The sequence below is a fragment of the Diachasma alloeum genome, unplaced genomic scaffold, assembly GCF_001412515.2.
Source record: "Diachasma alloeum isolate Michigan unplaced genomic scaffold, Dall2.0 Dall_scaffold_00176, whole genome shotgun sequence".
Taxonomy (NCBI): Eukaryota; Metazoa; Arthropoda; class Insecta; order Hymenoptera; family Braconidae; genus Diachasma; species Diachasma alloeum.
In genome coordinates, this window is record NW_021680342.1 from 4,410,215 (window position 1) to 4,424,907 (window position 14,693).

The window sequence follows — 14,693 nt, forward strand, 5'->3', positions numbered from 1 at the left end:
CTCATCCAAGGGAGCAACGATGAACAAAAAAAAACACCGCCGCGAGTAAAGTTATCCTCACTCCTGACTCGAGTAAGTATGGGGGATAAAAAAATTCATCATAACTAAAAAAGGGGGGAGGGATGATGAGACATAAAAAAAGGGAAACGGCAGCAATTTTGCTCCGAGTCATCTCCCATTCGTGGACCTTTCAGCTTGAAACTCCGTAGGGCGGCATGAGCTCGATGTAGTCTCTCATTCCGTCAAAGTACCACTCTCCTTGTCACTCGTCTCATATTACGCGTTCAACCTCTCCTCGATATAACAAACTTCACAGTATGTCTTGGTATGAAGCACCACTCAACGGATAAATGACCCGGTAATTGTGATATCGGATTCTCGGTGCAACTTTTTCGTGTGAAAATGATAGCTGCTGGATGTTTGGGGTTCTGGGACGAATGACGGACGATTAGTGTGCGAAAGAAGTGGGGAAGTGGGGGAAAAGGTGGTTGAATTAGGGAACAATAAATTCGGGGAGTTCGATGAAAACCTGGAATTTTTATGAAATGATTGAAGTGGAATCTGCAGTTTCTATTGATTATTTCGTGGGGTAAATACTGGCACTGTTAGAAAATTACTCTTGAAATTTCAAGTGAAAAAGCTTTGAATTTTTAACAACGAGAAAGTTACATGAAATTTCTGGAGAATTCTTCATTGACCAATCAGTTAATTTCTTGAATATTCAAGTAATTCTAGATTTTCAAGTCCCTACGGCACTGAAAAACCTACAAAATTTTGCAAATTCAGGCAATAACTTCTCTGAATTATCAATCTATTGAAAATTGAATTATATGTGATGTTCAATTTTCACGACGAGTTTGGAAATTCAAACTTTCATTGAAAAATCAATGATTCTTTAACATGAAAAACCGAATTTTCTTGAATTTTCAAGATAAATCAGAAATTTAGAGAAAGTTTTCATTTAAAATTGAATTTAAACTCGCAACATTGAAAATTCAGATGACATTGTGACTGAAATTTCAAGAAATTTCTAACAGTATGATTAATTTTGAAGCTCGAGTGGTATTCGAAGAGAATTTTTCCATCCAAATTTCGGCCAAGAGAATTTCATTATGAGACAAAATCCATCTGTCAGTTCCGACGAGGGACTCACGCGACCAGGAAATCTTTTGTTCTTCATATGCATATCAACACGAAAAATTACCAGTGGAATTATCAAATTTATCAGTTGAATACCATATTAACTATATAAAATAACAGTCGAACAGTGCACTTCTTCTGGCTGAAATTTAGATGGGAAAAATTCTCATTGCAATTCATTCGTGTGAAAGTGATACTCATAGAATGTTTCAGGTTCTGAGTCGAATGTCGGACGATTAATGTAATCCTGTACCTCAGCGATATTCGTGATGGATTACGGGGGCGATGTTACAGAAAATCTCCGAATGCTAGACATTTCCAACAAAACTCGCCTGTCTCCTGGAATGTTTGCTTCAAAACATGACGTCCGTTACATTCATAAAATATTTTACCATGATAAATATCGTTATTTTGCTTTTGAAGAGCTTTGCCGTGCGCCCTCAGTCGGATTAGAACATAGCGTTGGGATGATCCTTCTCGAAGAATCCCAAGCCACCGGAAAATCCGGGAGTAAAAGGCAGCAGTTGGAAAAGCGCATTTCCGTAGTATTTCTGGATGAATAAATCGTGACAGTATTGCCCTATTTTATATTGCTCTAGGCCAGTTTGTTCTTCATGGAAATCGCGAAAAATTCATCATCATTTATATTCAATAGAATCCCTTACGTTTCATGGCATTGAGGAAAATTAATGATAAATAGGATGAAATGCAATTCCCTATATAAAAGATAAAAATTTTGTGAAGTTTTTTTATATCATGCGCAAAATTAATTCCTGCTTCCTTCTTGGATTTCCATCTATCACATGCTTTCATGAATCTCAATAATTTCAACCTCTTCCTTTTTTTTCACGAATGGTAAAAATTTTAAAACTTAAACCTGATTTCAATTTGCGATTTCATTCACATTGAAAATTGTCTGAAATACTAAACAATGTACTCCTGACCGAAATAAAGGCTTTGAATAAAAAATTTATGAATTTTCAACGAAGATATCATTTAAAAGAATAGAAATATTTCAAATAAAAATAATGAAAAAACGACTAAAATTGAACGCGTCATGTTGTATTGAAAAACCGCGAACAATTGACCATGCAAACATTCTGTAATGAAAATAGCGTCGTGTTGATGACTTCAGAACCCTCAAGAGACTCTGCCCATTGAAAATGAACAAAAAATTGTCTCCTCCAATCTCCATTTCATCATACCACATTTTTCCTCCTTTCTTGTAATTTTCCCCGTTCATCCTCAGCGCGAACGACGCCATCTTCCCAGGTACCCAGTGTGGTTATTGTTAGGGTGATCGTATTGTCTACAGTTGGTCGGCTATGGTGGAGTTCTCGGGTGAATGGCAGAGCGAAAAGCGAAGAGAAATGCATTGGGTAGTGTCTCGCCTACTCTGGTTTCTCTCTTTCTCCACCCCGTGTACACATAAACTAGACCATGAGATCCGCGAGTTCACCCCCTTTATTTCTCCATTTTCTCCTCCCAATGGATTCTCCGCTCTGCTTTTCTCCTATCTACGCCAGACTATTCGTCACACTAAGTTGACGTGAAACACTCATTGTCACAAAATTTTCTATTGAAAGTTTTATCACAGATGCATTGAAATGCACGCAATAAAATTGAAAGAAAGCTATATTCATTTTTTATTTCTTTAATGATGAGTTGTAATAAGTGACATTGCGAAAATGTTTGTTGACATCACTCACGATTCACTGGAAGTTTTTAAAGTTGAAGTATTTAACTCATTATAAAATTTGACGTGACAATTTTGGAATAATAGCTGTCCGAATGGTCAGAACCTCCTGAAATTAACTAATTCATAAATAATAACAATGAATTTTCTACTCTGCTGTTCTCCTATCTACACCAGACTCTTCGTCACACTAAGTTGACTCATTGTCACAAAATGTGCTATAGAAAACTTTGGATAAACCCACATTTGAAAGAAAGAAAGCTGCATCCAATGTTTTATTTCTTCAATTATGAGTTCTAATGAATTACAAATGAATTAATAGAACTGAATTAATTGCTAATTCACAAATAATAACAATGAATTCTCACTGAGTTGTCGTGAAACACTCATTGTCACAAAATGTTCTATTGAAAACTTTATCACAGATGCATTGAAATGCACGCGATAGGATTGAAAGAAAGCTGCATTCAATGTTTTATTTCTTCAATTATGAGTTGTAATGAATTATCGCGGAAATGTCTGTTGACAGCGCGTTGATTCAATATTTTTTTTCAATCCCTTGTCCCTGGATTTAATTAAAAATCCGTTTCCAGTGGCACATAGAGTCCGGGTCGTGGGTAGTGGCCAAATGAATGGAGGGAAAAAAACAGTGGAGAGAGAGAGGGAAAATCTGGTCTGTGTCCCCGGCAATCGAATGCCCAGTGGTCCGGGGAGATGGGGTTCGAGCTAATTTGTCGTCGTCTTTCAATTATACCCACCTGGGGAGGAGGGGGGCAGGGGAGACAGGGCGAAATAAAATAAAAGGGGATTTGTCGGGTTATATGTAGTGCATGGAAGATTTTCGGTTCGTCTCTACCTCCGTAATTAGATCAAACACGCTCGGCAATTTCATTAGTGCGTAATTCCCCCGGTAACGAGGCGAGTTGGCGAATAGCAGTCCTTTTTTCATTGTTTTATAACGGGTTCATGTTGGCGGAGGGCAGCATCCTCTGACCATGATAGGTAGATAGTTTTTAAGCTATTCTTTTTGGGCGAATGGAATGGACGCGCCCTCACGGCGACCACGATACCTGCGTGGTGATACCCTCGAGCGGTGGAATTTCGTGGGTTTTTCGGCTGTTGGAAAATATCGAATGGTGTATAGAACGTATGCGCAATTTTTTTGATGAGATTCCCTTTGATAGAAATTTTTTGAAGTGAAGGAGTTTCTGCAGGGGAATTCGAGGGCAATTTAACGTCAAATCATTAATGAAGTTTTGTATTCGTTTTTTGAAACTGAACAGAATTGAGTTTTTTGTGTTGAGCAATCATTCATATCTCAATGTAAGCTTGTATTTTCGAACTCATTGTGGAGTTTCAATAGTGCATTCAATTAAATTTTGAATGAATCAGACTTTTCAATAATTGTTATCGTCGTATCGATCTGGAAATTACAATTTCACTACTTAAATTATTTATCAAATTAACGGATTCACCAATAATAACAGGTAGTAATTTCTGACTTGAAAATTTTTTACGTGAAATCCAAACACAATTTTCTAACAGTGTAGTATGATCTCCTGGACCATTGGGATTCCATAAATTTTCTCACTACTAGAAAATACCCCGTCGAATAATGCATGAGGCGCATATCGAATGCAAAAATCTCAAATTAATCAACTTTTTATTGCAGAAAAAACTGATTCAACATTCGCTTTTGCTTTGAATTCTCCCTTCATTTGGATCGGACGGATGGGCTATTTGTGATACCGACGAGCTATGCGAATAGTGAATAAATAATTGAATTTTTTTACTACAATGAAATGCTGTTATTCTCGAGTTGCCCTTCTCGGGCTGACCATTATTGCACTACTCCACTGGCGCGCATTTTCAGCTGGACGCGACAGTGGGAGACACCAGTGTTGACATTTCCACGTAGCTGGGCTCGGTGTTTCACGCGTCAATAAAAAAAATCTGCATTTCAAGAAGACACTCCACTGAGTGTATGATTTCTTCGCTATTTTTTCAGCCAACAGAGATAAATATTTTGACAGAAGTGGGAGGAGACTCTTTTCCCCTCGAGTTGATGTTGGTTCAGGGAGAATTCAATTTCACGGGTCAAATAGATATTCAGACACGAGTGGAATGAAAATATTAACATATGTCATGCAATTTTATCCGCGCGAGTTTTTGAAACCATTTATGATCAACTGAAACAGGTCATGGGGAGTGGAAGTCTGGAAATTTGTTCGTGTCAAGTGCAAACTCGTGAGTGGAATCATATATTCAGCAAGAAAAGAGCGTTAAAAACTCGAGCAAAGGGGGACGAAATAAAAGCGAGTGGGGGTGATCTAAATTCGGTGAAAACCACTCAATTCAAATGCTCACTCTCTTATCCTCCCACTCCTCAAGGGAAAATAAAATTCATTGCTTTTTAAGAAACTAGAATTATGAGTGTGAACACTCCATCATCCTTTTTCAATTAACCAATGATATTATTTCAGTAGAAGCACTTCAAATATTTTTATATCGTAATAATTGATAGAAATGAAATTTCTTCTATTCACCAAGAAAAATTTTTTTCCCGTGAGTTGGTGTTAGTTCACGGTAAAAAAAATATGATTCATCGTTTTTTAAGAAACTAGAATCATGTGCTGAACACTCCATCATCATTGTTACTAATTTTTCATAATTTTTACTCGTTTTTAAATAATCAGTAAAATTATTGCAACAAAAGTATTTCAAATATTTTGATTTTTGTTAGTTCAGCGTGAATTGAATTTCCGGGGTCAAATAGATATTCAGACACGAGTGGAATGAACATATCATGCAATTTTATTCTCGTGATTTTTTAGAACTCTTTATGATCAACAGAAACAGGTCATGCAAAGTTGAAGTCTGGAAATTTGTTGGTGTCAAGTGCAAACTCGCGAGTCGGATCATATGTCCAGCAAGAAAAGAGCCTTAAAAACCGGAGTAGAGGGGGAAAAAATGAAAGCCCATGGGGCTGATCTAATTTCGGTGAAAACCACTCAATTCAAATGCCCAATCTCTCCTCCCCCTTCGCAGAGTAACATTTCCCACGGCTTCGTGAAAATGAAATTAATTGCTTCTTAAGGAACCAGAATAATGTTTCAAGTTCGTCTTCACGTATTCAGGGAATGGGAATTTGTTACAAAAGCGGGTCTCAGCTAACGGATCTCATTATCCCCGAAGGATAAATGAAATTCCACTCAAAAGATTCCTCTCGAATACATTCGCAATTCATCTGGATTTTTCCACCATTTATTACACTGTATTCTGGTACAACCGGAATAGTACAACAACTGAATTGAATTATTTAAATGACTCGTGGTTATCCAACCCAGTCGGCCCACCATTCCGTGTCTACTGGGACGTACGAGAAACAAATTTCTAGCCTCAGTTTATACCTATACATTCACAACGTGGATATACTGCTGCACGTGCCACAACACCGGCGACGAAAGCTCCCGGTTGTATATACTATACGCTGGGATTTTGTTTTTTTTTTTGGTTGAGAAAAACCGTAAGCGCATGTTTCCCATCGGAATTGCAAATGCAATCACCGGGAGAAAAATTGCCTGTCATCTGACAGGGAAATGAGAAAAAATAGAGGAGTGAGTACAATGGTCGGAATGAGGGGAAAAGGAAAGTTGGAGGGATTCAGAGAATGTTAAGGAAGGAATAATTGCATTGCTGAAATTTTTTGGGGTAAATCCCCCTCACACTTCTTGGAAATTTTCACCAAGTGACCGGCCTACTGGAATTTCAAGGGATTTCATGATTGAAAATTCATGGTTTGATGAGAAATCGATGGAAACTGTCCATTTGAATTGGATTATTTCATAAAACGCAATAGAAATAAAAAACATTCAGAGGAAATTGAAGACATTATTCTTAAATTTCAAAATAATTGAAGATTTGGCATCGATTGATACTGAATGTTAATTTTTTAATTGAAACTTGAAGTGATGTGGAAAATTATCGTCTTACTGCTGTCCGAAAAATTGAAATTTCATCGAATTTTCAGTGAAATCTGAAATTTCATAATTTTTCCTTCTTGATCAAATTCAGTGTCGCCTTCATTAATTTTTTTTTCTAATCGTGAAAACATTTCCAGTTGCTTTCACACATCTCCCTTCCTGTTTTTCAATTGACTTTACGTAAACTAAGCTGGCCAATTACAAAAAATAAAGGTTCCCCGTGTACATCTCAGCAACGACAGCAATAATTAAAAAAATGTATTAAATTAGAAAATAGCTGAAGTGGTTAACCCTCAGAATTCCGAGAAAATAAAAGTGACAAGTCCGAGAAATCAAGTGGTAATCGATACAGCACGAGTGCCCGTCACCGCCCACATGTTTGAACATTCAACCCGTCGCTTATTAAAAGACCTCCTTTTTCCAATAAAGACCGAGTAATCCGCAGTTGAACGCGACTGGAATTAATTTCCCTCTCACCAGAGGAAGAGAGATGATCTACCCACTTTCTTTTTTAATAATGCAGGAGACGACGACATCAGTGAATGCCAGAGTCGGCTGGGGTGCAACAGGTGACGCGTCGTTGAATTGTCACCGTTTCAACGTTTGATAAAATCGTTCTGCTCTCTAGCGTCCATCCACTCGTCCCTCCACCGAATGCCACCAGGTAAGCATGCACAACTACCACGGAACCAAGGGATAGATGATAGTTCAGCACTGCAGTACATCCCAAATTCAGTTTCTCTCTCTCACTCACTTTATCGCACTCGAAATCCGAGCTTTGCAATTAGCTGGCTTCCGATTACCGGAAAACCGCTGAAACGGTATATACGGGACACTGCCAGTTCCAACTCGAATCGATTTCAATGCCTCACTGCCTCCAACCCCAACCCCTCCCCCCTCGCTCCCCTGCTTTTGCATTCTCGTGGTGACTCGGTCAAACAAGGAAAATTATTCAAATGTCTTTGTTAATTGAAATTTTCATTTGGCTTAGCTGTTTGTTTTAATCAGTTTGATTATTTAATTAAAATGTGTCAAAACTGGGGGTAAATTAATGGGTTATTATTGTTGGATAAATATTTTCGTTGGAGATTAAGCCAAAACAAATTCAGTGATAGGAGATTTATACATTCATTCGAGATAAATCATTGCAATGCAGGTTTTAGCTGATAGCCTGAACACACTCGTTTAATTAATCTACGTTGTTGAAAGGATTTGCATCGAATGATCAGTGGAATCTCAGATGCAAGAAGAACCTCTAGAGGAATTATTCTGTTGCGAAGATTATTAGAAGTTTGATTGAACAGAGAAAATCATTCCAATGTTTTTCATTATTTGAATTTTCAGTTGGTTAGTTGTGTGTTTTAATTAGCTTGATTGTTTAATTAAAATGTATCAAAACTGGGGGTAAATTAATCGGATTTCATTGTTGGATAAATATTTTCGTTGGAGACTAAGCCAAAACTAATTTAATGATAAGAGATTTATGCATTCATTAGGGATAAATCAGTGTAATGCAGGTTTTATCGGATAGCCCGAACACACTCGTTGGATTTATTTACGTTGTTGAACGGATTTGCATGGAATGACGAGTAAAATCTCTGATGCAGAAAAAATAATATTGTGTTTTCATCGCAAAACAAATGTTATATTGTAGGGGGAATCATGTCGCTGTGCGGTTTAGCAACAATTTCGGCCAACAAGAAAAGTTATTCACATGAATTTCAATTTAAATTTTCAGTTGGCTTAGCTGTTTTAATCATTTCGATTATTCAATTAAAATGTGTCACAACTGAGGGGAAAATAATTGGATATTAGCGTTGGATAAGTATTATCATTGGAGATTAAAGCAAAACAAATTTAATGATGAGAGATTTATACATTCATTAGCGATAAATCGTTGTAATCAAGGTTTATTGGGACAATTGAACATCGTTTGAGGATCGTTTGGATTAATTTATCGTGGAAATTAGTGTTAACTGGATAAATATTTACGTTGTCGCAGGAATTTTTTATCGAGTATCATAACGACTACAATGAAATCTCAGATGTGAGCGATAATATTGTGGCTTCATTGCAAAACAAATATTCTCCCGAAGCGAGGGTTTTGGTACTAACGAGGAATTACGCTCAAGCTTTGATGCTTGTTTTAATCAATGCAATTACTCAATTAACATGTATGAAAAAGGGGGCGATAATAATGAGCCATTATAGATGGATGAATATTCGAATTTGGAACGAATCCAGGTGAAATTTAATGCCGCGAAATTTATCCATTTATTAGAGGGGAATTATTATTTTGCTGCGAGGTTTAATGGATATTTTAAATCCATCGATTTGTATTAATTTCTTCACGGAGAGGAATTCTTTATAAAAATTCTAGTGTTGTTAGGGTAAAATTTCTAGCGATTTCGGATAAAATTTCCGGGAATTTCTGTGAAAATTTCATATGAAAACGGGAAAAATTCACGTGCTACTCAATAAAATTTCCACTGCCAACTCTAGATTTTTTTTTTGGTTGTCACTGTATTCCCTTTTTCTCGTACCAGCACTAGAATTTTTCTGGAGAATTTCTCTTCGTTTAGTTAAAATTTTGTTGTTTCAAACATAACAAACATTTACATTTTTTATGTAAATTATTATGACCCATTACTTTCATTCATTATGAGTAAATCGTTTTTTACAGCTTTCATCAGAAGATCTATTGAATGAACTGAACTTCAAAGGAAATAATATCCAACTGAATGAAGAATTAAACTTGATGCACTGATAGAATGACTCATTTATTATAAACGAGGTTATTATCAAATGGTAGAGTTGAATATGATCAAACGAATTTTTATTAATAGGTAGCGAATGGCTTATTAAACGTACATTAGTTAACTATTAATGGATGCACATTTGACGAGACCGAATCAATCTCACGTTTAAATTGAATGAATTTCTCGACAATAACTAATTCATTAGCAGAGTAAACCGATTGGTTTAAAATGCGTAAATAAATTTTAAAAAAACTAATTCATTCTATCAATGTGTCAATCCTTGACAATAGTGCAATCACACCGAAGAAATCGTCGAGATGAGAAATAACATTGTCTCCGTCACAAGACAAATATCAAGTTTCCACCCAGTGAAGTAGGTTTTGGCACCAACAAGGAGTCACTTTCAACAAGCCGTGGGGCTTCTAACGACTTTGTTAATACCCACTTGGCATTTTCCCTCCGCCTTCCCCACCCCTATATTCTCGAGAATAGTTGCTGAGCGAATCATGCCCGTACGATGCTCTTTTCCAACTGGTCTCGGTGCAGCAGAGACCAATGGAGAGACTAAAGTAGGTGGAAATTCGCTTTGTTTTCTCCTCCAGCGTTTTGTTTCCCAGGATTACGGGGCTTATGAAGTATTCCCACTTTAATCCTCGGGCAGTGGAATCGTCAGTAACTCCGCATTATTCTGGAGCCATTCACCTCACATTTCGGATAGACGAAATTTTAGATGAATTAAATGAGAGTGCGACGGGGTCATGCAGACCGTAAATAATGTTGTCGTCGATAATTACGAATTCATAGTGGCGCTCGAATTTTCATTAATGATCAAACATACCTTCTGTCGTCACATGGCGTTCGAAATTGCGGTGAATGCTATTTAATTGGTGCATATGCAACTTGTTTGGTATTATTTATGCATTGAAAACTACCCCCCCGACTCGACATCCACAAAATAATGTGCGTGGAAAAATATCCGTCTCGGATGGTTTTTTCGGCAATTATTTTTGCACTTCTAGATTATTATAATTATTATTAATAATACTGGACTGCTGATTGAGCAGAAATCTAAAATTAGAATTTATTTCCGATTTTTATCTTCAAAATTCAAGTTATGTTTGTACTACTTTAAGAAACCAAAGCACTGGATTTCAGAATTTTTTCTTGGATCCTCCGAGAAATTTCACTGGAATTCGGAGACTGTTGCTGGGACCAGAAAGTTTTTTTTCTGTGTACACTGTTAAAAATATTCCACTGAAATTTCAAGAAATTTTCTCATTAAAACGTCCGAGGAAACTGGGCACTGTGAATTTTAGTGTAATTATGCCGGGAAAATTAATGAAAAATCAAGTAAATTGAGAGAAATCTCTTCTTGAAATTCAAGGAAATTTGGCAGTCTATATTCATTTTTACTAGAAAATTCATGTAAATTGTGGAATTTCCGACTTCCTGCTGCTAAAAAATTGGAACTTTACTTTAATTTTCAGAGAAACTTGAAATTCCATTGACTTTTTCCTCCTAAAATGAACTCAACGTCTTTTTTAGAAAATTCAGCCAAATTTTTTTAACAGTGTAGTTCTTTTTCTTGGAACACATGGTTATCTTCATCATGGAAAATCGTCAAAGGATAAATTTTTCATTTTTTATTTATAAAGGATAAATTTGTCGTAAAATTTTCGACGCAGATATTTTGGAAGAGCATTTTCCCAAGAACAATACACCGAGCCACCTTGAAAACTCACCTCATTTTAGAGACAACCAGGGGTGTAAAATCCAGCTCACTGAAGCTCGGCTGACTGATACCCAACTCCTTCGACGTCACCTCGGCAAGACTGTTGTATCTCACTCGTGTGCATGACGGTGTTGAGACATCTAGAACATAAAATTTTATCGATTGAGATGAGAAAAGTTGGCGTGCAATTGCTCGCGAGATGAACTAGAAATTTACTACAATATTTTTTTCATGCCATCCACTATGTGAAAATGTGTTCAGCGGAGAGTGGAAAAAGTTACTTCATCATTTTCTTCATTCAGGGCTCCACGCAGCGACGAGATCGATTTTACAATCTCACTCCTCAGCCTCGACTGTATATTCCTGATACATTCTCCGCATCGCACAGTCCACCCCTGTTTCCTCCCTTTTTTGCTCCACGCAAGGTATTATGTTCCACTGATCCATAGTTAATGAGGCGAAAACAGACACCTGGGCATATCTGATAAGCCAATACTACGTTGATGGAGCTTAACACATTGTTTTCTATGTAATACAGGGAAGCTTGCACATATACAGAAGTAAAACGTTTTGATTTTCAGGGACATGTCACTGATTTTCAGGAATTTACTCTATATTATTAGGGATTCGTGATTGTGAGATTCAGGGAGTACAGAATTCTGAAGTTGTGATCAATTTGTCAAATGTAATAAACCCTAAATAAAGGAGTTTTCTTTACAAAAATAACAAGAAATTCTAAAATTCAGTGATCTTGCCACAAATTTTTACATTATTAGAAAATTTCTCTTGAAATTTCAAGTGAAAAAGCTTGAAATTTTTGACAACGACAAAGTTACATGGAATTGCTGTATAGATCTGCTACAAACTCGGGCCTTCAATTGAAAGCCCGAGTTGTAGACCCGAGTTTGTAGCAACGATGTCAGACAAGCTATGAATGTTTTTTCGGGCTCAAATAAAAGAGCGGGTCAAGAAATGGCGTGCTAGGGCCTCTAAACATGACAAATGTCTCTAAAGATGATGTCTGTTTTCAATTGAAAAGCAGAGTTGGGACAACATTGTCTAGGAGGACAATGGGGTCTAGGAGTATGTATAAAACCTTGGGGTCTAGGAGTCTCCCCTGGTTCAAACCCATCTTTAGAGGCCCTAGCACGCCATTTCTCGACCCGCTCTTTCATTTGAGCCCAAAAAAACATTCATATCTTGTCTGACATCTCTGCTACAAACTCGGGTTTTCAACTCGGGTTTTCAATTGAAAACCCTTTTTGATTTTATCGTTCACTATATATATTTTTTTTTTAAATTTAATTCTTTTTTTTGTTTTGTTCGGTGGCAAACGTGACCCATCTTACATTCTAGTCTTATGTAGTTGCATTACAACGTTGCACAATATGGAAATGTAAAAGGTATAAAAGCCATATAGTTGGAAATAAATTGAAATTGAATGAATGAATGAATACCACTGATGATCAAGATTATTCCAGTCAGCGTCAAGAATTGGTCATAGATTTCTGAAAATTAGTGACATGGCCCAGGAAATTAGCGACATGTTTCTGAAAATCAGTGACATTGTCCCTACAAACGAAAAAAAATTGTCTCCATGTACTGCCGCACTTTCCAACGCAGTGCACAATAATTTTTCCGCCTCTTTCATGTACCCCGGAGTTGGAACATCGAGTGACATTATCCGGGTGGCACTTGGCACATTCCAAATTCTCTTGAGAAACAGTCGTAGAGGGTGGGAGTGAGAGAAAAAGTTAGCATGCACAACAAAGCAAGTGGCAATATTCGCCAGGAGATACAGAAGAGAGCGTAAATTTTGAGGTGGAAAAGCCCTTGACAGTTTGCCACTTTGAAATTACTTTAGCAGAGCAGTTACCGAGTGTCTCTGGATGCACAGGTACACTGTCGTTGTTGAATTCAGGGTTGTACCTATTTTGTGGGGGGAAATACTGGCTCGAGTCGGGGTAAATTTTCATGGAAAATCGAAAAGTCGTATTACTGGGGGCATTACCATTGTCGGTGGTCGTTGTTTTCAAAGTTTGTCACGTAAAATTGGAAGTGAAACGATTCTCATGGGAAGCGAATGTCAATACTTTCTTCACCGAGATGTAATTTTCTGCATTGCAAGGGCGAAAAGTTTTTAATTGGAAATATGCATTTTGGAATTGAGAATACATTAATCCTTAATTTGAGAATAAATATTTTTCATTAAGTAATGAAAATTTTTTGGAAGTTTGAAAAATTTGAAAATATTGATATTTCAATAGAACTTTAATATACTTTTCAATAATTCGTTGGGCTCGTAGATAAAAATAAAAAAAATATATTTTCACGCGCAAACATTGCACGATTGATTATTTTTATTAATGTTTTCATAGTTTTCGGTTTTGTTTGTGGAGATTGTGATATAATAATATGTATTTTTAACACAATCAAAATAAATGTCGACATAAAGCAACTTCACGAAACGTTATGCTTTTAGAGATGGGATTGAAAATGAATATTCGGAGGACATTGAAACATTCTTTTACCTCTGCACAGGTACATGTCACCCCTAACTCCAGTGCCAATTTCCTCGTACGAAAAGCTGCCTGGAGTCGTGTTAAATTTTCATAGAAAATCTAAAAGTCCCATTACCATCGGCATTACCATTGCCAATACTCGATTCCCGACTTTGTCAGGATGTGATCCTGAAGATGTTCGGGTCTATATAGATATCGGTGGAAAAGTCATTTTATGCCTGGTGAAACGACATGAGAGGACGTGGGGGAGTGGGAAAAGTGCGGTTGATGTGGAGTTCACTTACAACTGAGTGTATGAATGTAGCGGAACTCGTGTGTGCTCACTATGGTGTATGAAAAAGAAGAGGAGTAACAGTGGATGTGGCCAATTTTTGTGAGTGCAGCTTAAAATAATCATAGCCAAGAGTGGTACGTAAGTACGGTCGTTTCCGTTGGTACACACCAGCGGGCCCATCAACAGAGAGCGGGAGGGAGACGGGGGACGACCGGCGAGAGAGATATATCGAGGGTATGACTTGGGGGTGAAAAGGTGGAATGCCGTTCCTAGACGGGGGCTGCATACTGGCGGTAGATTGAAGGGGGAACGGCGGGCGGTACCCGGAAGATGCGGCTACGTCAGTACGAGAAGGCCCATACAATATTCATGGCCGCGATATTGCATCTTGAATGGAGCCATTAGACTGAGGCGCCACGGTCGCATGGCGTTTCTTCTCTGGAGGGACGAAATGTTTAAAAAATAATTGGTCTTTTCAGCCTTCGGTACACTGTTAAAATCCTGGAAATTTTTATCATGTTTAATTTCCACTGAAATTTCAGGAAATCTTTGCCTAGAAAAATCTAATATTGCTTTGATTTTTCTGT

General features: G+C 37.3%; 1 protein-coding gene across 1 annotated transcript in view; it reads right to left on the reverse strand.

The window, feature by feature from the left end:
• Positions 1 to 14,693, reverse strand: part of LOC107038824 — a 93,922-nt gene that overhangs the window by 40,777 nt on the left and 38,452 nt on the right. Inside the window, exon 3 of the mRNA XM_015258162.2 lies at positions 11,321 to 11,450. Coding sequence (XP_015113648.1) covers positions 11,321 to 11,450 — 130 coding nt within the window. The remainder of the gene's footprint in view (positions 1 to 11,320; positions 11,451 to 14,693) is intronic.